At 45.1% G+C, this 24,045-nt stretch overlaps 2 protein-coding genes across 6 annotated transcripts in view; one reads left to right on the top strand and one right to left on the bottom strand.

Annotated features, from left to right (window-relative positions):
- The window catches only part of DLG3 (discs large MAGUK scaffold protein 3), a 64,868-nt gene that overhangs the window by 28,177 nt on the left and 12,646 nt on the right, over positions 1 to 24,045 (bottom strand). For 3 of the 5 annotated variants that reach the window (XM_032619390.1, XM_032619392.1, XM_032619391.1), the window contains 6 exons: positions 23,666 to 23,835; positions 23,237 to 23,373; positions 22,744 to 22,888; positions 21,932 to 22,091; positions 20,109 to 20,265; positions 19,356 to 19,458 (listed from right to left, as the gene is read on the bottom strand). In XM_032619390.1, the coding sequence (XP_032475281.1) occupies positions 19,356 to 19,458; positions 20,109 to 20,265; positions 21,932 to 22,091; positions 22,744 to 22,888; positions 23,237 to 23,373; positions 23,666 to 23,835 (872 nt within the window). Of the gene's footprint in view, positions 1 to 18,367; positions 18,460 to 19,355; positions 19,459 to 20,108; positions 20,266 to 21,166; positions 21,316 to 21,931; positions 22,092 to 22,743; positions 22,889 to 23,236; positions 23,374 to 23,665; positions 23,836 to 24,045 lie in introns of those variants that run through there. The other 2 variants (XM_032619393.1, XM_032619394.1) reach the window with 2 other exon arrangements.
- On the top strand, positions 5,126 to 5,971 carry LOC116747378 (chromobox protein homolog 3-like). The gene is given in 3 exon segments (XM_032619403.1): positions 5,126 to 5,519; positions 5,521 to 5,659; positions 5,907 to 5,971. Coding segments are annotated over 3 exon segments (552 nt in total). The 5' UTR covers positions 5,126 to 5,171.

The raw sequence follows: 24,045 nt of genomic DNA, 5'->3' as shown, positions 1-24,045 counted from the left end.
GATTTGGGACCCTATCCCCTGATACACTGACTCAGAACCTACTGAGTGGGCCAAGGAATCTGTATTTTTAACAAGCATCAAGATAATTCCGATGCCAAATAAAATTTGAAACTGCTGGTCTTGATTACAGAATTGAGTTTTGTTTTGTTTTGTTAGTTCAGGGAAAAGATAAGGTAAGTATCCTGCAGCCTGTCTCAAAAGGAAGTTAGGACAAGAGGGTTGGAAAGCTCTCCAAAAAAAAAAAAAAAAAAACTGGCAATACAACTGCAAATTCCACGGGAAAGGAAAGTGCTAAAGAAGCCTCTGTCCAATATATACACTACCAAACGTAAAATAGATAGCTAGTGGGAAGCAGCCGCATAGCACAGGGAGATCAGCTCGGTGCTTTGTGACCACCTAGACGGGTGGGATAGGGAGGGTGGGAGGGAGGGAGACGCAAGAGGGAAGAGATATGGGAACATATGTATATGTATAACTGATTCACTTTGTTGTAAAGCAGAAACTAACACACCATTGTAAAGCAATTATACTCCAATAAAGATGTTTAAAAAGAAAAAAGAGGGCTTCCCTGGTGGTGCAGTGGCTGAGAGTCCGCCTGAGGATGCAGAGGACACGGGTTCGTGCCCCGGTCTGGGAGGATTCCACATGCCGCGGAGTGGCTGGGCCCGTGAGCCACGGCCGCTTAGCCTGCGCGTCCGGAGTCTATGCTCCGCAATGGGAGAGGCCACAACAGTGAGAGGCCCACATACCGCAAAAAAAGAAAAAAAAGAAACCTCTGTCCAATGTGCCTGCAAAGAAATCTAAGAGTTTATACTTTTTTAAATTATAAAAGTAGCACATGATTTTTAAAAATCTTTAATTTTTTTCTTTGGACATTCCTGTATCATTTCCCCATCCCACTACCCAGAAGTAACCAGTTAGGATTTTTAGTATGTATCCTTCCAGACTTACTTCCATGTATATATCGTTTATATACATACACTCACAACTCACATAGATTCACAAGTTTTTCTCATTCTGATATATAATGGAAACCTATTCATGTCAGTACACAGTGATCTACCTCGTCCTTTATAATAGCTGCACAGTATTGCATATTATGGACAGACCATAATTTATTCAGTTGTATCCCAACAGACATACATTTAAATTGTTTATAATTTTTTTATATTACAATCAATACTGCTCTGTATATTTGTATGAGCATTTCGATAGCATAGACTCCTAGAAGTGAAAACGCAGGGTCAAATTACATGCACATGAAAAAATTTGATTGGCACTACCAAAATGAACCCCAATATTCTGAAACCTTCATGACTGGAAGTGAGGATAAACTGCTAGTCTAAAGCTTCCAGCAGCTCTTCTGTTCCTGAAGAAGTAGAGGCAGAATTTACCTTTAAGGACAGATTGATCTTTTTGTTTGGGGGAAAAAACTCTGATAAGCCTTTTGGTTATGAAAAAGTAAAGCCAAGACTGCATTCTGGAATAGACAAAGAGGAACCTCAAATGTTCTCTGCATAATCACAGAAAAGGTCCTCCTGTGGGTGGAGCTGCTGATTCAAAGGGCTTGTCCTACCACCTATATGATACTTTATCTACCTCTAGAAATATCTACCTCTAGACTTGACCACTCTGCCTCCTCCTACTTAGTAATTTCATGCCAAACCTCCCTGGTACAGTAAATGACAGCCCCCTTCCTCCTGTGCACCACCAGTGTTTCCTCAGTGTTTTGCTGATGTTCTTCCTAACTGCTTCCTCAATCCATCTTTCTTTCTAACTTCCATTGTCATTGCCTTTTCCTTTTCTCATGATTATTTTTATCTCTTGCCTGGATTTAGGTCACACTGTGTTATCTCTTCTCTGGACCACTGCTGTATTGCTCTAGCTGGTGGTCTGCCCCCAGGCTCTCCAAACTCCAATCCAGCTTAAGATTCTTATTTGAAAAGCCTTCCTAAAACACCAACTTGTAGCCCTCTGTCCAGGTATCTATAATAACTCAACAGCAACTAAAGAACTTTAATATCTCAACTAAAATTTCAAAGACTGCTAAAACCATCATCTTGTCACCCTCAGCCGATCTATCCCATGTTTTATTAGACAGATCCTCTTTTGATCTAACCTGCCTGGAACTCTTGAACACAATTTGTTCATTCCTACCTATTATTCCCTTGTCCTGAAATTTTCCTCCCTGCCTGACACTGAACATCCTTTATGTCCTTCACCACTCAGAAGTTTTATTCATTACTTATTCAAATCTTAACTAAATGTCTACAGTGTGCCACGCATTATGAGAGCTGATGGGGATATAATGGTAATCAAACAGTTCCTAGAAATTACAATAATGAAAAAAACAACAATTTAATTACAATTTTAATTACGATTGTGACAACTGCTATGAAGAAAATGCTACAAGACGAACAGGGTGACCCAATCTACTGAGTGGGGGGATGGGAGGTTAACAAAGGTTTCCATGAGGAAGTGACATTTAAGCTGAGACTTTAAGGATGAAGAGTTAGCCCGTGGAAAAGGGGTAAAGAAAGCATTCCAGACAGAAGGAACAGCATATGTGAGGGTACAAAATATCTGGATCACAGGGAAGTAAGGGAATACTGGCAGGAGATCAGACTTGTAAGGTAGACAGAGGTCAGATTATACATGACCTCGTGGACTACAGTAAAGATTTCTGCTTTCATCCTAAGAGTAACAGAAAGAAGTCACTGAAAGATTTTAAGTAAAGGAATGACATGAACATGTCTGTATGTGTATCACTATGGCTATTGTGGGGAGAATAAGTGTGGTGCCTCACATGTAGATTTAAGTTTCTTGACAGCAGAGGACCATGCTTTCTCTTCTTGCCTAGGCCCTACAGCCCCTAGGGGGGCCTGCTTTACAGCATCCAAACCAGCTAGCCCCCTAGCCTCTGCTCAAATATATCCAATGTTGGGAAGCTCTGTATTCCTTAATTATTAGACAACACTATTCAAGAGAAAATTCTTGGATTGAGGGCCATCTCTTTTGCTAGCTGGTCCTACTTAGGTGTCTAAAACAGTATAAAACATGATGGATTCTCTTCTGCATAACTGTATGAAGGAACAGTTTAAAGAAAATCAAAGAGCTGGGAAAGCCTGGAGCAGGTTCCAAGACTACTGAGTAAGACTGAAGAGAAGGTAGAGTGTGAACAGGGGAAGGGGAAGTGATGGAAGGTTAGGGGGCCAGATTATAAGAGTTTGAGATAGGACTTTTCTTACTAGGCTTTGGGAACCACTGTTAAGTGTTTAAATAGGAAAGTGATACAATTAGAACTAGGTTTGGGGGAAGATTATTCTGAGAACATAATACAAAAGGGAAAACAGCGACAAAGATAACAGAGACCTGTTCTACTAGTATAGACAATGACTTCAAAGGCTTGACATAGTGTGGGGGCAACTGAGGACAGAAAGAAGAGGCAAGAATCAGGAAATATGCTGGAGCTAGAGGAGAGAAAATCTGACATCTGACTGGATGTGGGGTGAGAAAGGATCAAAGGCAGCTTCTGAATTTCTTCCTGAAAGACCAGGAAAAGGTGGGATAATATCAGCCATAATAGAAACTGGCCATCATGTACTCCAAGTAAGTTCTCTATTCTCCAGGCTAAATACTGTTACTTCCTTAACCATTCTTCATCTAACATGGTTTCCAGGCCCTCCACTACCTCTCCCTTTTTAAAATCTAGTGCCCAGAACTTGTGGTGATGTCATTTTCTTTACAAAACTGTAAGCTCCTTGATGTGGTTTTTGTTTCCTTCTCAAAGTTTAGCATGGCAATCTGCACCATCGTTGAGTCAACGATCTTTACTGAATGTGCTAACTCACTATAAAGATCCAACAGGACAAACCTGGACACTGTAATTCTCAAATTCTGACTCCTCAGGAACTAATGTAAGAAAAAAGAATACAAAACTTTCTCCTTCCACTGACCCCAAAATGGTTAAAAACTGAACAACAAAACCACAAACCACTTCTGCAAAACACTAACATATCAGAGGTTTCAAGACCTACTTAATAGCCTAATAAAGCATCAAAGAGGACTGAAACTACAATATTCACTAATATGAAATGGACACATAACCAAGCCTCCAAATCCATCTCCCCTATAAGACTCTGATCTCAAATGCATCTACGTTCCTAATGACAGAAAAACTGTCTTCTCAGGATAAAAAAATGACATTTGTCAGTAATTTGGAAAAGCAGAAAGAGGCTCAGTTTCTCAACCCATAGAAGACTTATGTGGTTCTATTTGATTATGGGTAGGAAAATGTTGTAGAGACAGGGAACAATGGGAAGCAAAAAAGGGTACTTACTCTGCATGAAGCACTGACTACCTATGGTTTGAATGAAGATATAAAAGGTAAATGCTCCAAAATAAAATAAAAACCATGCCTACCAAATCTGGAAGTGACAATGAAGCTGGGGAGACAACTGGATGACAGACTTCAGACACACAGATTGTGACAGGTAGGAACAATGGAAAGAGGGGAATACAAATAGAATGCAAAAAAGAAACGTAACTTCCTGACCTTGAGTCCCCACACAAATACTGAGTAGGGAAGACAGGGCTGAATAACAGCATGTGTCTTGGTTGGCTATCAACACAAAACAAGGCAATAGCTGCCCAAAGGCTCGTTTGTTCCTATGGAAGTGAAGGTGTTCCGATCTCAAACTCATACAGCCCTCATTTGCCATTGCTGAGCTGCCCTGAGCTCAGAGGAATCACCCGTTGTGCAAATGTACAGAACTCGTGAGAGTCACAGATTTTGATGAGTATGAATTGTGTTTTAGGTTTCTACAGTTGCCTTTGGAGTGCAAACCCTCAGGATTTGTATGAATTACAAGCATCTGTCCCAACAACACAGCTCATGTTTTCAAAAGAAATGGATGGAGCCAAAAGTAAAATAAGCCCATCAAGAAGATACCTGTCAGTGTGGTGATAAGTACATGAATCGTCAAACAGCACAACATTTCTTGGAATCACAAACTTGTCTCTATAAAATAATATGAAGCCTATTACTTGGGTTAGTTTCTAATTATGGGGCCTACTATTTAAAGAATCTGACACCTCTAACAGAAGCCGCAGACCCGGACCGGAGCAGCTCGGAGGCGGTGAATAATAGCTCTTCAAGTCTGCAGTAAAAAATGGCCTCCAATAAAACTACATTGCAAAAAATGGGAAGGAAACAGAATGGAAAGAGTAATAAAGTCGAAGAGGCAGAACCTGAAGAATTTGTGGTAGAAAAAGTACCGGACCGACGTGTAGTGAATGGGAAGGTGGAGTATTTCCTGAAGTGGAAGGGATTTACAGATGCAGACAATACTTGGGAACCCGAAGAAAATTTAGATTGTCCAGAGTTAATTGAAGTATTTCTTAATTCTCAAAAAGCTGGTAAAGAAAAAGATGGAACAAAAAGAAAATCTTTATCTGACAGTGAATCTGATGATAGCAAATCAAAGAAGAAAAGAGATGCTGCTGATAAACCAAGAGGTTTTTGCCAGAGGTCTCAACCCAGAGCGAATAATTGGTGCCACAGAGAGCAGTGGAGAATTAATGTTTCTCATGAAATGGAAACATTCAGATGAGGCGGACTTGGTGCTGGCAAAAGAGGCAAATATGAAGTGTCCTCAAATTGTAATTGCTTTTGTGTGTGTGTGTGTGTGTGTGTGTGTTTTGTGGTACACGGGCCTCTCACTGTTGTGGCCTCTCCCGTTGCAGAGCACAGGCTCCGGATGCGCAGGCTCAGCGGCCATGGCTCACGGGCCCAGCCGCTCCGTGGCATGTGGGATCTTCCGGGACCAGGGCACGAACCCGTGTCCCCTGCATCAGCAGGCGGACTCTCAACCACTGCGCCACCAGGGAAGCCCTGTGGCTTTTATTTGTAATTGCTTTTTATGAAGAGAGACTAACTTGGCATTCTTGTCCAGAAGATGAAGCTCAATAATTGTCTGCATTGCTTTTTATATATTTTTTTTAATCAAAAATCTGGGTCTTGGTTTTTTTTGATTTATTAGTGTGAAGAAATAACTACATTCTAATGAAAATCAAGTTTGATATGTTCGTTTTGAAGTAGTACTGGGGAAGTTGTTGGGTTTTGGGGGGAATTTTGGGGGGTTTTGTTTTTGTTTTGCATCTGTAGCACTGGTTACTTTGAACAAATAAAAGCTTTCTGTAGTTGCTTCCTTTAGCAGAAAAGAACGTTTGATACCACGGTATATTATTTCCTCTGCATTAGAGAACAGCTTTTCTAAATGTTCGGGAAAATCTCCATAGTCATTACTCAATCGGAATTTAGAATTTGCATTTAACTCATATATGCCTAAGGACCATTCTGGGTTTTTTGTATGTGTATACATATGTAAATGGTTGGGGGTTTTCTGGTTATTGTTTAAATACATTTACCAAAACAAAAACAGCCTTTCACAACCAGGGATAAGCCCACGTTTCTGGGATTCTATCATTTTGAGCAATATAAGAAATCACTTCAACTTAAATTGAAAATTTAAGTCTTAACCTTTCAAATTAAATAATTTTGTAATTAATTAGACAAATTAATGTAAACAATTTAAATTGGATAATTTTCTAAAGCAGCCCTACCAGAATCTGCATCCATATCTACCATCATATAAATGCGGCTTTATATGTAAAAACCCCTGAAAGGAAAACTTTATCTCTGTCAACCCAAATGAAAAAACTAGAAAAATTCTGGTATGTGTTAATTAGCCAAGCAAGACTTAGTTAAATGGACATTTAAAGCTTCCTTTTGGCAAACCATTCTTTTATAAGAAGTTGAAATCCCTGTGCTGTATTTACTGAAAGACTGTGATACATGGAATGTCTCAGACTTGTTAATGGAAACCTAATCAGATGGTTAGAGATGTTGGCAATTTAGGATCTGCAAGAATAAATGAGCGAACAAACTTTACTAATCTAAACTTGACCTGCATGTTTTTTCAAACTTTACCCCAACCCATTCCTTACATGTAGGCTCAATCTTCTCAGTATTTTGGGTTACTGGTTCAGCAGCAGCCAGGAAAAACAATAACTCTGTAGTAATCAGAATGTTATTCAACTGTATATTGTTTACTTTATTGTAAATACTGGTGAACAGTGGTCAATAAATAGTTTTATATTCAAAAAGAAAAGAATCTGACACCTCTAAAACTAGACAATTTCTCAGTTCCCTTCTAATTTTGACATAATTATGATTTTAGAACCAAATCAATGAGGTCCATAAGAAATCAAACCTAGGACTAGTCTAATAAAAAATTTTAATATGATCTACAAGAAGGAAATCTTCACATCTGCAAATAATCCTAAACTCTTTGGGTCAAAAAAATACCAATTTAAGGAGTATAAATTGCAAGAAAAAGAATTTAAGGCTATATGAGAGGGCAGAAAAGTTGCAAACAGACCTCCATATGGGCAAATGCTGCCTGAAGAAAAATAATTTCAGCTCTACTTTTAGAACAATGGGCTCGGAACTATGACTAACCCAGAACAGAAACTTCAGTGTCATTGTATTCTGGTCCCTGCACTGTCACAATGTGCTTCCTCACCCATACACACACATTACCAGGGTCCTGATACTGGGAATAAAACAGAAAACAAGACAAGTCATAACAGCATGCCATAAAAAAAAATCCAGATTATCCCTACTGACTGGATGTTTCTGTCCCCTAAAAAGCTTAGTGATTATGCAGGAAGGGCCACTGAGCAAAAGTGCTCTACTATATAAATGTGCCATGACATTCAGCCACCTGGTCTGAAACGAGTAGAATGAAAAATGCGTTGATCTCCCATCAAGCTAAGAAAAAGTTTTTCATAGGACCTGGCCATTGGCTCTCCTCACCCCGTTCTAGATCACCCAACAGATCAGGGTAAAAGCTTCAAATAGGGCCTTTTCTCTAATTCAAAAGAATTTCATATAGTATATTCAAATGCAAGATTAATAAAGCCTTTAGCTCCTTTAACCCATAAGTCAAAGTCTATGTAAGAACCACCCCAAGACAAAACACCTCATCTAGAAAACATGAGAATGAATACCTTGCCCTGAAGGTAGCAGGTACTCTTGTTCACAGCAATCTTTTCCACTTAACAGAAATGCTGCAACACAGTGACTGAAACACACAACATTTTATGACTAAGCTTGCTAACTTGAGATAATATAACTGATTTCTATGTTTTGTTTTGTTTTGTTTTTTATTTTTTTTGGCCGCAGCCGGCGGCGTTCCCCCCACCAGGGATCGAACCTGGGCCCCCTGCAGTGGAAGCACGGAATCGTAACCACTGGACCACCAGGGAATTCCCTGATTTCTATGTTTTACTATGTCAATTGAGAATCTAGATTCAAATGTTCTTCACAGTAGTCACTCCAATAGGATCACAAATTCTCTCACAATAGTTATTGGGGTATCAACTGAATCTCTTTTGGGTCAAGTTTCTGTGGAAGGAACCCAGAAACTGAGACCTAGAGAAAGACCCTTCTGCTTATTTGTCAAAACATCTGCGGTCATTTTTCATATTTTACTCTGATAATCCCAGAGTAAAATATTACAGAACAGAATTAAGAAACCCCAAATCCAAATTATAAGCGTGTGTGTGGTTGTGTGTGTGCGTGCGTAATAAAGGTGGCACTTCAAAACAGCACGAAAATGATGGATTATCTAATAAATGGTACCAAGGTATTCCTTAAATATTTGGAGCAAAAATAAGGTAGTGTCCTATCTTACCTCATAAATAAAGTCCAGGCAGGTTAAAGTTTTAAATGCAAAAAGAAAAACATTAAATAACTACAATAAAACAAAGGCAGACATTTATTTTATCTCACGGTAGGAAAGGCCCTTCCAAACCTAGGGGCAGAGGTGAAATACACAAAAGAAAACACTGATAGACTTGACTACATAAAAACAAAACATCTGTACATCAAAATAAAATAAAATAATAAAGCAAAATGGGGAAAACCGCTGCAATATATATGACAAAGAACTAATATTCTAACTACTTTAAAGCTTTTAGGTATCAGCAAGAACTAATGAACATACGTCAACAGGGAAATGGGGAAAGGGTATGAACAGGCAATCCACACACAAAAAAAGAAAATGATGAACAAACAAACACACACACAAATGTTCAATTCTATTACGAAAAAGAAATACAAATTAAGATATGAATTAAGTAACATTTTTACCTATCCAATTTGCAGAGATTTTTAAAAAATAATACTCCATGTTAGCAAGGTTGGTGGAGGTGGAGAAATATACCAAAATATATCAAATATATCAAAAGTCTTAAACATGTTCATATCCTTTGGCCCAATAATTCCACTCCAAAGAATTCATTCTGAAGGCACAATCACAGATTCACAAAAAGCCTCATACAAGGATATCCATCAAAGTGTTATTTATAAGATCAAAAAATTGCAAACAACCTACAAGTCCTCCAATAAGGGAATGATTACATGAATTATGGCACACACATGATGGAATATTGTTTAATTATTAAAAACCATTTTAATAAAATATGCATGACGCCAAGTTAAAAGAATGGATATAAGACTGCTTAAATACAATGATCCGAGTCTTAAAAGAGATACATACATACTATATGATATATAAAAGTTTGGAGGGAAATATACACAAACACAAGGTTATTTCTGGAGGTAGTTTTACAGGTGATTTGAACTTTTTTTACTTTGTATTTTGTTATGTTCCAATTTTCTACAAATCTGAATGTAATATTTATATATCCAGGAAAAATATAATTTTAAAAATTATATATTTTAAAATTATATATATTATAATATAAAATAATTTGAGGGGGATGGGGAGGCAGACTGAAAAAGACAGGCCCAAGGATGAAGCCAGGACACACGTGCACTAGAAATTTCCCTCCTCACTGCTCTTGACTCCTTCATCATTTTCCTCTGGGACGGATCACCCAACCAGTTGCAGACAAATCCACTTAAATGTATTATCACTATTATCACCTTGCCATCTTATCCAAGAGTAGACCAAAGAAGCCCTGCCAATGCATTGCTAAAATCTAGATTTACCACATTTACCCTATTTCCTTGGTCTACCAGTCCAGTAACCCTGTCCATCAAGGCAATTTGGCAGTCTGACATGATTCGTTTGACTTTGGTGAACCAATACTGGTTCCAGTGCTCACCACTTCTTTTTTCTGAGTGTTTATAAAACAACTCTTGGGCTTCCCTGGTGGTACAGTGGTTGAGAATATGCCTGCCGATGCAGGGGACACAGGTTCAAGCCCTGGTCTGGGAAGATCCCACATGCCGCGGAGCAACTGGCCGGTGAGCCACAACTACTGAGCCTGCATGTCTGGAGCCTGTGCTCTGCAACAAGAGAGGCCACGACAGTGAGAGGCCTGCGCACCGCGATGAAGAGTGGCCCCCGCTTGCCACAACTAGAGAAAGCCCTCGCACAGAAACAAAGACCCAACACAGCCAAAAATAAAAATAGATAAATTAAAAGAAGGCTCAACATTTAAAAAAAAAACAACTCTTAATAATCTAGTTTGGAATTTAACCCAAGATTTACAAAATTCTCTTTCTCCTTTTTGAAAATCTGAAGGACACGTGTGTATCCAGATCCCCAATGCACGTATTTATACAAAATGTGTTAATTTCATCAAGTTGAAAAACCCCCAAATCTCTAGGGTCTTTGTTTTTTTAAGATATCTAAATTCAGTGAAAAGTAGTGAAAAGTAAACAAAGATCTATTTCAAGAGGATGAAAGTCTTATCACGGGAAAGAAGAGGGGAAGACAAGACCTTTATTAAAACAAGACTGTTATTAACTCAAGACTGTGGTTCGGGCTTCCCTGGTGGCGCAGTGGTTGGGGGTCCGCCTGCCGATGCAGGGGACAAGGGTTCGTGCCCCGGTCCGGGAGGATCCCGCATGCCGCGGAGCAGCTGGGCCCGTGAGCCGTGGCCGCTGAGCCTGCGCGTCCGGAGCTTGTGCTCCACAACGGGAGAGGCCACAGCAGTGAGAGGCCCTCTTACCGCAAAAAAAACCAACCAACCAAACAAACAAAACCTCAAGACTGTGATTCAACAACAGTCTAGGTACAAACAGGAGCTTATGAATTGAATTCACTTACACTTATCTAACACAGAATTTGAGTTAGAAGAAACATGTGAGATCATTTTGCATAGTCCCCTCATTTTACAGATCAGAAAACTGGGGCCCATGGGGACTTCCCTGATGGCACAGTAGCTGAGAATCCGCCTGCCAATGCAGGGGACAAGGGTTCAAGCCCTGGTCCGGGAAGACCCCACATGCCACGGAGCAACTAAGCCTGTGTACCACAACTACTGAAGCCCATGCTCCGTAACAAGGGAAGCCACTGCAATGAGAAGCCCATGCACCACAATGAAGAGTAGCCCCCCCCCACCGCTGCAACTAGAGAAAGCCCACGTGCAGCAATGAAAACCCAACACACCCAAAAATAAAATATAATAAAATAAATTTTTAAAAAAACCAATAAAACAATTACCCTATTGTGGAATATAAGTCTAAATCTTCAAACAAACAAAGCAACAGTGTAAATACCAGGGTCAAGACTTCAACAAGCAACACATTAAATTAAAAAGAAATCCTAAAAAGCTATAAATAAATAAGAAATAATTCATTCTCTATATCATTCTAATCACTCTACCCCATCAGAAGAACCGATGTTTTACAGACACCAAAGCTCCTAGGATTTTGCCTCAAACCATGTAACAAGGACAAGAAAGCACCTGTCTAGCTAGGTTCAGAATTCTTTGCCAACTCTAGCTACCATGTCCTTAGGCTACATGGAAGACAAAAAAGCACAGTGCACACGAGGACACACACACACACACACACACACACACACACACACACACACACCCCTGTATATAAAGTTCAGTCCCAGGAGGCAAAACTGAAAAGAAAGCTAACATATTTCTCTCTTCTAAGTTTGCAAAACAGGGTGGGCCTAAAAGGGTGCAGCCACTTTGGGAAAGTCTGGCAGTTCCTCAAAAATGTTCAATGTTGTTACCTTATGACCCGGCAATTCCACTCCTAGGCATATATACCCAAAAGAATTGAAAACATATGACCGCACAAAAACCTCCCGTGAGGTTCATAGCAGCAGTATTCACAGTAGTTGAAAGGTGGAAACAACCCAAAAGTCCATCAACAGAAGAATGGATAAACAACTTATGGTATAACCATAGGATGGAATATCATTTAGCCTTAAAAAGGAATGAAGTGTTACGTGCTACAACATGATGAATCTTGAAAGCACTATGCTGAAAGAAAGAAGACAGACACAAAAGACTACATGTTGTATGATTCCATTTATATGAACCAGCCAGAAAAGGACACTTTACAGAAACAGAAAGTAGATCAGTGGTTGCCTTGGGCAAGGGAAGGCAAGGGGAGGAGTTTGGGGGAAATGGGAAGTGACTGCTAATGGGACAGGACTTCTTTTTGGGGTGAGGAAAATGTTCTAAAATGGACTGTTGCACCACTCTGAACATTCTAGAAACCACTGAGTTGTACACTTTAAATGGGTGAATTGTATGGTATGTGAATAAGCTGGAGGGTTTTCTGTTTTTTTTTTTTTAAGGTGGGCCCTATCATTTTTATCAGGTCAGCATTCCTAAATTATCCATACCCACGCCCTCCAGCACACAGTGATAAGAGTGGAAAGGTAGTCCCTTATCCTCCTGGTTCCCTCTAATCACCTGAGTAATAACAGTTGGCTTGCTCGGGTCTCAAGTCAATTTATAAACAACGTGAGAATCAGGGGACTAAGCAAAGCAAAACAATAAGCACAAGAAAAGATGCTCAACATCATTAGCCATTCGGTAAATGCAAATGAGAAGCACAATGAGGACTTCCCTGGTGGTACAGTGTTTAACAGTCCGCCTGCCAATGCAGGGGACACGGGTTTGAGCCCTGGTCCGGGAAGACTCCACATGCCGCTGAGCAGCTAGGCCCATGTGCCACAACTACCGAGCCTGCACTCTAGAGCCTGCGAGCCACAACTACTGAAGCCCGCGTGCCTAGGGCCGATGCTCCACAACAAGGGAAGCCACCGCAACAAGAGAAGCCCGCGCACCGCAACGAAGAGTAGCCCCCACTTGGCGTAACTAGAGAAAGCCTGCGTGCAGCAACAAAGACCCGATGCAGCCAAAAGTAAATAAATAAAAATTTTAAAAAAAGAAAGAAAAGAAAACCACAATGAGATATCACTTCACACCCACCAGAATGGCTAGAATCAAAAAAACTGACATTAATAAGGGTTGGCAAGGATGTGGAGAAACTGTAACCCTCACACTGCTGGTGGGAATGTGAAATGGTGCAGCCACAATGGAAAACAGCCTGGCCATTCCTCAAAAGGTTAAATATAATAGAGTTGCCATATGATCCAGTAGGTATACATAAACAAGAGAAATAAAAACACATGCCCATGCAGAAAACTGCATACAGATGTTCAAAGATAGATAGCATTCATAATAGCCAAAAGAGTGGAAATAACCCAAATGCCCATCAACTCATGAATGGATAAACAAAATGTGATATATTCATATAATAGAATAGTATTCAGTCCTGAAAAGAAATAAAGTACTGATACATGCTACAACACAGATGAACCTTGAAAACACTATGTCAAGTGAGAGTAGCCAGTCATAAAAGACCATATATGAATCCATTTATACAAAATGTCCAGAACAGGCAAATCCATAGAAGCAGGAAGTAGATTAGTAGCACTGAGGGGGATGGGGAGGTTGGTGGGGCAGTGGGGTGGGGAGAGGCTGGGGGGACAGCTAAAGGATTTTTCTTTTTGTGGTGGTGAAATGTTCTAAAATTGACTGCTGGGATGGTTGCACAACTCTGTGAATTTTACACCACTGAATTACACCCTTAAATGAGTGAACTGTAAGTTCATAAAAAAAATGAATGACAAATACAACTTTATTTCACTTGAAGAAATGGGAAATTCCTATTTACTGCATTAGTATTCTTAGGCCTGCACACATTTGCTGTTAAGTCAAGCCAACCAATTCCCATCTTTTGGCTCCTCCTGAGGTTCCCCCCACAATATCATTCTATGGTAGTTTTCCCAAGTCCACATTCCTTTTGCAGGAGAGGGGGCGTCTCCTTCAGGCTTCCAGCAGCCCCTCTACCCCCAGGTTACCTCCTCCTTTGGTACAGGAGTTTGTGGTCATCAAGACTTAAAAAGCTGACATTTGGGGCCTTACCTGCTGGCGCAGTGGTTAAGAATCCGCCTGCCAATGCAGGGGACACGGGTTCAATCCCTGGTCCAGGAAGATCCCACATGCCGCGGAGCAACTAAGCCCGTATTCCTCAACAAGAGAAGCCACTGCAATGAGAAGCCCGCGCACCGTAACGAAGAGTAGCCCCTGCTCGCCGCAACTAGAGAGAGCCTGCACACAGCAACGAAGACCCGACGCAGTGAAAAATAAATAAATTTATTTTTTAAAAAAAGCTGACATTTGGGAGTTGGCTTTAGTCCATCTGTTAACAGCTTCTGGCACCCGAAGAGTCTCAGAACAGTATCTTCTGGGTAGAGAGAAGGGGCTCACAGCTTCTCTGCTGTGGAGAGAGGTCGTTGTGGTCTCTTGGCAAAAGCCCTGGACACGAAGTTCTCAGGAAATCTGACTTCAAATTGTGATTATGCCCCTTACTGGCTGTGGGATCTTGAGCAAGTCACTCAACCTCTCTGATCCTCACTTTCCTCATCTGTAAAATAGGGATAATACCACCTATCCCACAGGGATATCCTGAAGATTAATGCTTACAAAGCCATCTAGAACGCAGACATACTCAATAATTCAACAAAACATGTGCCAGGCTCTGGACTAGGTGTTGGGGCACAAAGAAAAATACAATAGTAGCTGCCTTCAAATTGTTCAGTGTAGAAATGCTGTTAACAGGAATTCATTTTCTTCCCTCCCTACATTAGCCTTCTTTTAGGATGGCAACAGGAGTTTCAGAACTTTGATTCTTTGCCTTGATAAACTTTCACCTCTGTGCTCTCAAAAGAGATCATGCTGATAGGGTGGCACCTATGTTTACATCCCTCATTCTCAAACAGGGGAGATGGGGTGGTAAACTTAAATGTTATGGGGAAAATATCCCTTTTATGCTTTCAAGTTATTACCAACACTGATCCTTACACTCTTCCAGGCCTTACCTGAAGGTGTTTCCATGGTGAAAAGTGTGCTTCTTCAGCACTTTAAAATAAGTATGGAAAACCCTAGTTCTTTCTCATTCCCTGTACCCCCAGCCTGTATGGATTTATATTCCAGTTGAAAAGACTAGTCACAAAGGATCAGTTCCCAGTTTAGCTACCTTAGTGACCAATTTCTGGCTCACCTCCTGATTTGGGGTTCAGAATCTATGCTAAAAACAAAAGGGCTTTCCAGAAAAATACTAGCTGAGTTTATAAACAGAGGCTGACACAAAGCAACTAGGGAGGAAAATGTAGGAGATAGTTTCTAAATCAAAATGTTATAACATGAAAACCATCCTTCCCTTGGTGGAGCAATTCCACAAGTCACAGAAAAATATTTTTCATTTTAGAATAGATTGGAAGAGAGCCTCTGCCAAGAGCCAGTTGTTTCAATTTTCAATTTGAATTTTAAGCAGGATTATACATGCCCACGAACATCATGCTATTTTTAGCTAAATAGGTAGGATTGCTGTGTCCACAACAGTTTGGAGCAATCAGGAGTGAAACTATTAAACAGCATCTCTCACTGTAGTAGCTTATAATTTGGCACTTCTATATCTATTTTAATATTTTCCAAAGCTTCATCATACAAATATTTGTAAAGCACCCATGCTTAGGCACAATACAAAGTTTAAATAGATAGACAAGGTTCCTATCTTCATTATGGGTCCAACCCATTAAGCAACCAGATATATGAAAGAATCTCACAGTTAGAGCAAAGTCAGAGCTGCCATCCAGCCCCTAACTGCCCAGATGAGATACATCAGGAAGCAACTGTCCTACACCTATCACCCTTCCAATGCTTGCACCATCTCTATGTATTCAAAAGAGAGGGGTAATGAAAATGTTCTAAAATCGACTGTGATGATGAATGCACAATTCTGTGAATACACTAAAAGCCACTGAATTGTACACCTAAATGGATGCATTGTATGGTATATGAATCATATCTCAATTAAGCTGTTAAAAAAAAGGAGAAAAATTGTTCTTACTCTGATTGCTCTAATTAGTCAAGGCTATTTTTTTTTTAAGCTCTCGTACTAAAGGATAACTAGCTAAAGGCTGCACTGGTTTGGCAATGGTGCCTCAAGGGCCACCATGGAGACCACTCTAATCTTTCCCTCACCCTCTCTTCTATTATTTTCCCAGTTCCTTTCCTCTGCTCCAACTAGGTCTTAGGTTTCTCAGGTATTCCCAAGCACGATTTGTCCCAGCTGGTGGACTTCAGGATTAAACTGATTGCTGACCCTCGGCAACTTTCCCTTCATGACCTTACGCAAGTCATGTCCCTGCTCTCCTGTCGCTGTTCTGGTTTGCACAATGAGGGGTTGGACTACGTGATCCTTTCCAGCTCCCACATTCCATGTGAAAAAAATACAAATGATGAACACTTACTTGGCCAATAACATACAAAGTCTCTGCCATTTTAGCCAACAAACATATATTTGGATCATTCATTTTGTAAATGCCTATGTGATGCAATCCTCCAAAGAACAGTATTTAACATAATTATAAAATGATCAACATGGAGTCCTTATTCTTAAAAACTATCATTTTATCAAAGAAAATTCAGAGCCCAACACGGAATGCTTGATAGTCTCTCTGGACCTGTTTCCAAGGGTCCATTTTTGAATGGAAAAAAAAAAAAAGCTTTTGCATGTTGGGGCCCTGTTGGATTTTCCAAACCAAAGGAAGAAATGAGATTGGGGTGGCAAAGACTTAACAACAGTAGTTCAACTAAATCCTAAGAGAAGAAAGGCTTTGTTTGGCAAATGGTAGAGAGACCTAGCATAAGACAGCACCCTGACAAACATCAAAAATGCTCAGAAATATGCCCAGAGAGCAATGAACACTGAAGGAATCCCTTTAGCCAGGACAACTTGCAGCTTTTTATGCAAATCAATTACATTCTAACAAAACTCGGAGAAACATGTAGTCACCAGTTTCCAACATACTACCACCAAATTCACAGTATTGTTTCCATGTGCCCAGCATCAGTGAGCAAAACCAAAAGAAACACATCAATTTCTCCTTCACACACACACACAAATATGCAAGAGAAACCATTTTCTTTGCAGAACCTACGTTGCCTAAGTTGTGGCCATGAAATGGATAAATATTGGTTGCTAATAAAAATCAGATGGTGAGCTCTACACTGAGAAGCAAACAGCACGCCCAAGCATCATAAAAACAATAACCCTAATGTGTGTTTTTTGTCATTAACCGGGACACCCAACATGGAAAGAAATGACTCAAAGTGTCCATTTGCATCCCTCTTTCCTACTACCTCAGACCAACAAGCTCTCCTGTTAGTCATCTCCCTACACTTGTCCCCATCAAAAGGGCCTAGTGCATAAGGTTGCAGGCCCCTCTCTTGTTGGCCTTCAGGCTCCTGGCTTGAGGCACTGAACAAGGGGTAGGGGGGCAGCGGAAAGGACAAAGGTAGGCGCTTTCGATCCCTCACGGCTTTGCAGCAGGGCTGCCAGCCTCTCCCCATTCTCATCACGGAACAGAGCACCTGCCCTAAGGGACAAAGGCCGGCCTTACAAAGAGGAGGGGGAGGCGAAAGGAGTCGGCGACAGTCGCAAACGCTGGCAAACAAAAGTGGGCATGGGGGAGGCCCGAGAACACCGAGCCCACCTCGGGGGTTCCCAGAGGTCGCCAGGTCGGGGTGGGGGGGAAAGGAAGCGTAGTAACGGATGTGGGGGAGGGGAAGACGGAGAAAATTCCTCTGAGGACCGAGATTAGGGAGCTGCTGGGGGCGCAGCCGCCGGCAGGAAGGAGAGTGGGGGGCGGACAGAGATCCCAGGCGAGAAGGGGCAGAGTTCGTGGGTGGGGAGAGGTGATGGCCAAGAGGTGGAGGCCGGCCGGGGCTCAGCCGCGCGCATTGCTCCGCGGGGCCGCGAGGGACCCTCGGGAGGGGCTCCAAAGTCGCGCGCCGCGCGGGGCTGGGGACACGCGACCCAGGGATTCCGGGGAGAGCTCAGAGTTGGGGGCGCAGTGTGGGAAAAGAGAGAGTCTGAGAACAGAACCGTAGAGAGGCTAGGGGGGACTGTGAGGGGGCCTGACCCCCGTCCGCCCCACCTCACCTGGCGCCGGGTCGGAGTCCAGGTCTAGTGCTGAGAAAGCGCCAGCTCCGGCCGGCCCCTCTGTCCCGCGCGGGAGACCACGGACACAAAGCGGGGCACGCGGGAGGAGGGGGGGAGGAGGGGGAGGAGGAGGAGGAGGAGGGGGAGGGGAGGGAGGAGGAGGAGACGCCTGAGGCGCGCGAGGCGGGGAGGGGGGAAAGGAGGGGCGCCCGCCGCCCTCCGCCTGGGTCAGGGGGCGGGGCGTGAGGCTGGAGGCCGCGCTCGGCCGGCCAATGGCCACCCCGCCGGCCGGCTGGCTCAGGCGCGCTATCCCGCAGCTCACCTCGGCACCTGGGCCTTGGCTGGCCCCAGCCAATCAAATGCTTTCATTTGCATAACCGGCCCCTCCCACTCGCCCAAGCCGGGGGACTGCTCCCGCAGAACACAAAGAAGGCCCCCAGCAGGGAAAGGGGGGTCCACTTCCGATTCCCTACCTGGAGAGCCTAGCATCACCTTTTCAGCGCGTTTATGGCTGTTTCACGGTCACCCTGATGAGGGGAGAAGTGGGGGGTCATAGAGGTTTGGCCCAAGCACTCTTAAGAGGTTGGTACTCTTCTCCCTCAAGTCCTTCTAACCGAGAACTACCCTCCTGTTCCAGGGAACACAGTTATGTTCTTCGCCTCTTGAGCCCTCCGCCTCTGCCTCCCTCCTCCTCCCCTTTTTCCAGTCGCCCCAATCTCTGCGCTTCCTCCCGTAAACTGCCGCCCACTACTGGCCTTCAGCTGCATTGCAGCCCTATTCACCAGGCTCTGAGCACAGCCTTGATTGATGCTCCCAAGCTGTCCAAACCTACCCCAGTCCAGAAGGAAAACGAGAGAGGAAGAGGTTACTGTACCAGTGTAAGAAAGGACCTAGTCAAGTGGCTTTGTTACCTATGATGGCAAAAAGCCAGCAGTTAGTAATAAGTCTAATCTCCCCAAATCATCTTGTTCCACCTTCCTTCTCCTACCTTCAGGTCTGTACTGGGCCACAATAGTGACTGACTGGCCAGCCCGTTTCAGAGCAGCCGCAGCCTGCTCATGAGTTGCATTCCTCAGGTTCACACCATTCACCTGTCCAAAGAGAGGAGTTATGAGCCACCCCAAAAGCAAGAAAGGAGTCCTCTGTTGTCCTGAGTTAGGAGAGGGAGATGGGTAGACCATCTCTAAGCCTACTTGGATGCCTTTCTCATCCAAGGATGGGCAATATCCCATCCTTGCCCCTAGGATGAGACCTAAAGGATACATCTCTAGCATAATATCTTTGTGGGGGTCAAATGCCAGCCAGGGTTAAGATCCAAGAGATACTCACTTCCTCCTTAAGTATAAGTCTGGTTCCCTGTCCCTCACTAAGGACATCTATAAAGAGAATATGGGGCTTCCCTGGTGGCGCAGTGGTTGAGAGTCCGCCTGCCGATGCAGGGGACACGGGTTCGTGCCCCGGTCCGGGAAGATCCCACATGCCGCGGAGCAGCTGGGCCCGTGAGCCATGGCCGCTGAGCCTGCGCGTCCGGAGCCTGTGCTCCACAACGGGAGAGGCCACAACAGTGAGAGGCCCGCGTACCGCAAAAAAGAAAAAAAAAAAAAAAAAAAGAGAATATGTTTTCTCCAGCTTTTAGCCTTCCCCCACTTCAAGAAGCATTCCTTGGAGACAGCCAGGTCTTCCCTCCTCCCTTTCAGACTGGCATAGCTCCCATCCTCCCACCTTGCCTTTGTCTCCTCACCGATAAGATCCGGTCTCCTCTGCGCAGCTCCCCACTCAGGTCAGCTGGGCCTCCTGCCAGGATGAAGGAGACGAAAATGCCTTCTCCATCCTCTCCTCCCACGATGTTGAAGCCCAGGCCTGTGGAGCCCTTGTGCAGGATGATCTTGCGGGGCTCTCTGGTGGGAAAGGAGTGGAAGGGTCAGGACAAAGTAGGTATAAACTGTTGTCCCTGCGAGGGCCAGCCTGGAACAAGGCCCATATGGCTGTAGACGGACTTAGGTTCCTAGGTATGATACTCTGTTGCTCCGTTTCTCTCCTGAAACCTGCTTGGCTGCTGTTTGCTTCCAGGTGCCAAGTTTCAGTTGTTCTTCCTCCCTTCTTCCTGAGGGCTTGGAGTCAACTTCCCAGTGGACAGTCCCCGACTCTCTCTGGTCAACAAACCCCTACCCTGGGCTCTAGAGACCATATCTCAGAGCCCACTCACTGGTCCTCTTCCTCCCCAGATTCTCCCATCCTACCAACTGGTGTGATTTGAACCCTGGGCCACAAGAAGGGGAATCAGTTAGGGGCTGTGGGATGGCCCTGGGGTTGATTGCACTCACCACCCACAAACTGTGCATACTTACTTTATACATGCTTCTCCGCAGTCTCAAAAATCCACCGACCAACTATGACCCCTCCTACTTTCCCCAACAACAGATTTAGTCAATAGCTAGCACTATGTACCCTTGCTGGGTGATGTGGGAGATAGAGATAAAGAAATCCCAGGTCCCCAGAAGATGCTTAGGAGCCTAACTGAAGAGAGGAGACAAACACATGAAAACTCCGACTCCAACTAACCATGTCTAAGGAATCCCTCTGTAAATGGTCAGTGTCATCAAGTGAGAGCAGCTGCGGCTCCTGTATATCCATACAACCTGACTCAGCACACTTGCCCAGCCCACTGCCTTCACTTTAAGCATCTTTCATCTGAGGAGCCCCAGGTCCGAGGCTCTTCCTTTCTTGCTCCCAGTCTCAGGTGCGAGGCTCCTTCCCTGAGACCCGGATGCTCTTGCTAAAGCCCTCCTCTCCTCCTACCTGGCATCCCCTCCAGGCCGCAGAGAGCGGAGCGGCCAGGCCCACCTCTGCGAAGCCCTCCTCCGCGAAGCCCTCCTCCAGGCCGAGGCCAAAGCTGAGCCCAAGCCCAGGGGCAAGCCGGAGCCTGAGAATTTGCGTGCCCTCTCCATGGCTCCTCCAGCTCCCCCCGACCCCGCCCCCGCCAACTCCGTCCGCCTACCCTTCCGGCTCTACTGCAGCCAGCCCAGCAGCCTCCCAGGCCCCACCCTGCAGCAAACCTGTCCCCCGGAACCCCTGCCGGCCCAACCAGTTCCGCAGCGGCAGCAGCCTCCAGAGTGGGGCGGGGCCGTTCCCTGCGTGCGAGGCCACTTGGCCCGCCAGCCTCCCAGCATCCCGGACCAACCCCACCGGCTGAACTGCTCTCTTCTCTAACGTGGAATGGTTGCAGCAGAGGGGGCTGCAGCTGTCTCGGGGCAGGAAATCCCGCAGCCTCCACCTCCTCAGCCCCCTAAACACTCCATCCTACCCTTTCTCTGCACTTTCGAATGGGGGCCACACACTTGGCACTCCCCCTGATGGTAGAACTTGTCCCTGCAGCCACCTCTGTCCCTCCTTAGGGTCCCAAGGGCCTGAGAGGGGGCCTCAGACCCCAAAGACACGAGGTATGAGGGCTTTATCCTCTTCTATGCCATACTACGAGGAGGCCTGTGGCCAGCCAGAAGCGATTCCTCTCCGCCGCATCCCTAGGTAGGATGCGGAGGGGCGGGGCAGGGGAGGGGGTCTTACCTGGTGAAGTCCTCCTCAGCCAGCATGTGCCTGGGGATAGGAGAGTAGCGGGCGGGGGGAACCTGAGGAGGAGCAGGGTAGCTGACCTTGCTCTCCACAGCCCCGAGATAACCCAGGCTGGAGTTATGGCTTATGTGGTTGTCAGCCAAGGCAGTAAAAGCTGGAATCGAGAAAGGGAGAGAAAAGTTCCGAGACCACTCCCCAGTGGTACCCTACTCCACCCGCCACCAAGGGCTGACCACCCCCCCCCACCTCAGATGTAAAGAGACCAGACCGAGGGATGCAGATTCCTCAGGCGTCTCCTCCCCACTCCACCCCCTAGGGTTCCTCCTCCACAGTCCCTTTCTGAATTCTGAGCTCACTCCTGTGAGTCTTAGAAAGAGCTAAAGTCAAGGCAATCTACAAAGAAAGGCATGACTAGAGGTGTGACTAATAATAATCCCTCACATCTCTATAGCCTGATACAGTTTTCCAAGGGCTTTCTCGTCCGTGATCTCATTTGATCCTTGCAGCAGTCCTATGAGGAGGGCAGCACATATATCATTAGCTCCTTTTTGCCAAAGAGGAAACTAAAGACAGGTGAAAGGGACTTGTCCAAGGGCACCCAGGTATAAGGGACAGGGCTGGGATTTGGACTCAGCTTTCCTGAGCACCAGTTTTATTCTCTCTCTCTCTCTCTCTCTCTCTCTCTCTCTCTCTCTCTCTCTCTTTCCTTCTCTCTCTCTTAACAAGGAGCATAAACTTGTTCCCTTCCAGAAACCAGGGGGCAGGGCTTCAGAACAGGGACAGGGACAGGGCAGACTGGTACGTACTGCTGGCGTAGTCGGGGGGTGCATACATGTCGTTGAGGTGGAGGCTGCCTGGCTTGGCCACCTTCAGATAGACCATGTCAGATGTGTTCTTCAGCGAGGCCACAGCTTCCTCATGCCTCACGTCCTGCAGGTTGGTGTTGTTCACCTAGGAGAGGAGAGGCCTTAGGGCTGGCACTGGGGAGAAGAAGGGAGGGCCTCCGCAGGGAACACTGAGGGGTGCCCTTTCAGTGAAATTCAACAGCGCTCTATCTAACAGAGGTCCAAATACAGTGCTGTGAGGGGCAGAGAAGCAGGGGGTAGGGGGGGACAGGTGAGGGAGTTCCGGCCATGAAGAGGACTAGGGCCTTGCTATCTGGGGACACACAACTCAGATGATGCTCTTGAAATTTCCCATGACGCCTAGTCCCTGAGTGAGGTTCAGGTGGAGGGAGAGGCTACTAGAGCTCCACCTCCCCACCCTGCCATTTGGGCATCCCCAGGAAGGCTGTCTCACCGCCAGCAGCCGATCCCCGATCTGTAGGCGTCCATCCTTCTGAGCAGCACCCCCCTCAATGATCTTGGTGATGTAGATGCTGTTGTCTCCTGGGATGTGCTGGTTGCCAATCCCCCCAGCAATGCTGAAACCCAGGCCTGGGCGGGAGCCAGCAGGGAGTGGGAGAGGGACACAAGGAGAAGTTAGAACACGCAGTCAATCCCAACCCCAATGCCCCACACCCAGCCAAGCCACCAGCCCCATAGGAGCTCCCCCCAGGGATCCCAAACACCAGGCTGCCATCCCGAGGTCAGTACAGGTGAGATGTGAGATCAAGAAAGAAGGATGTGAGCTGCACCAGGGAGTCAGGAAGGAATTCCAATTCCTTCCAATTCCTACAGGGCGAACCAGGGGCCTCTGGCCAGAGCACGAGAACCCAGAGGGCCGCACCTTTGGGCCCTTTGAGCAGGTTGACCTCCATGATGGTCTCTGGTGGGGGCTGTCGCCTCCGTACCACCAACCGCACCACAGGGCCGGCCTCCTTCAGTGCCTCCACCGCCCGGCTGTGCACCACCTCTGACACATCCACCTCATTCACCCGCAGCACACAGTCATTCACCCTGTGGGGGAAGCCCAAGAGGCATGACACCCTGCCACCCCCCCTCCACCCCCTCTCCCACCTCCTCCTTTTCCTCTCCCCTCCCCTTCCCCTCCCTCCTCACCCCTCCCCATCTCAGATCTAATTCAAGGGTCATCCTGCCAGGCGGCCCTCCTCCCCTCACCTCCATCCTGCCCCTGCCGTCCCCAGCCCTGCTTCCAGGCCACCTCAC

The sequence above is a fragment of the Phocoena sinus genome, chromosome X (assembly GCF_008692025.1).
Source record: "Phocoena sinus isolate mPhoSin1 chromosome X, mPhoSin1.pri, whole genome shotgun sequence".
NCBI classification, from domain to species: domain Eukaryota; kingdom Metazoa; phylum Chordata; class Mammalia; order Artiodactyla; family Phocoenidae; genus Phocoena; species Phocoena sinus.
The sequence above is the reverse complement of the archived record's forward strand: the minus strand, read 5'-3'. Positions and strand labels throughout refer to the sequence as shown.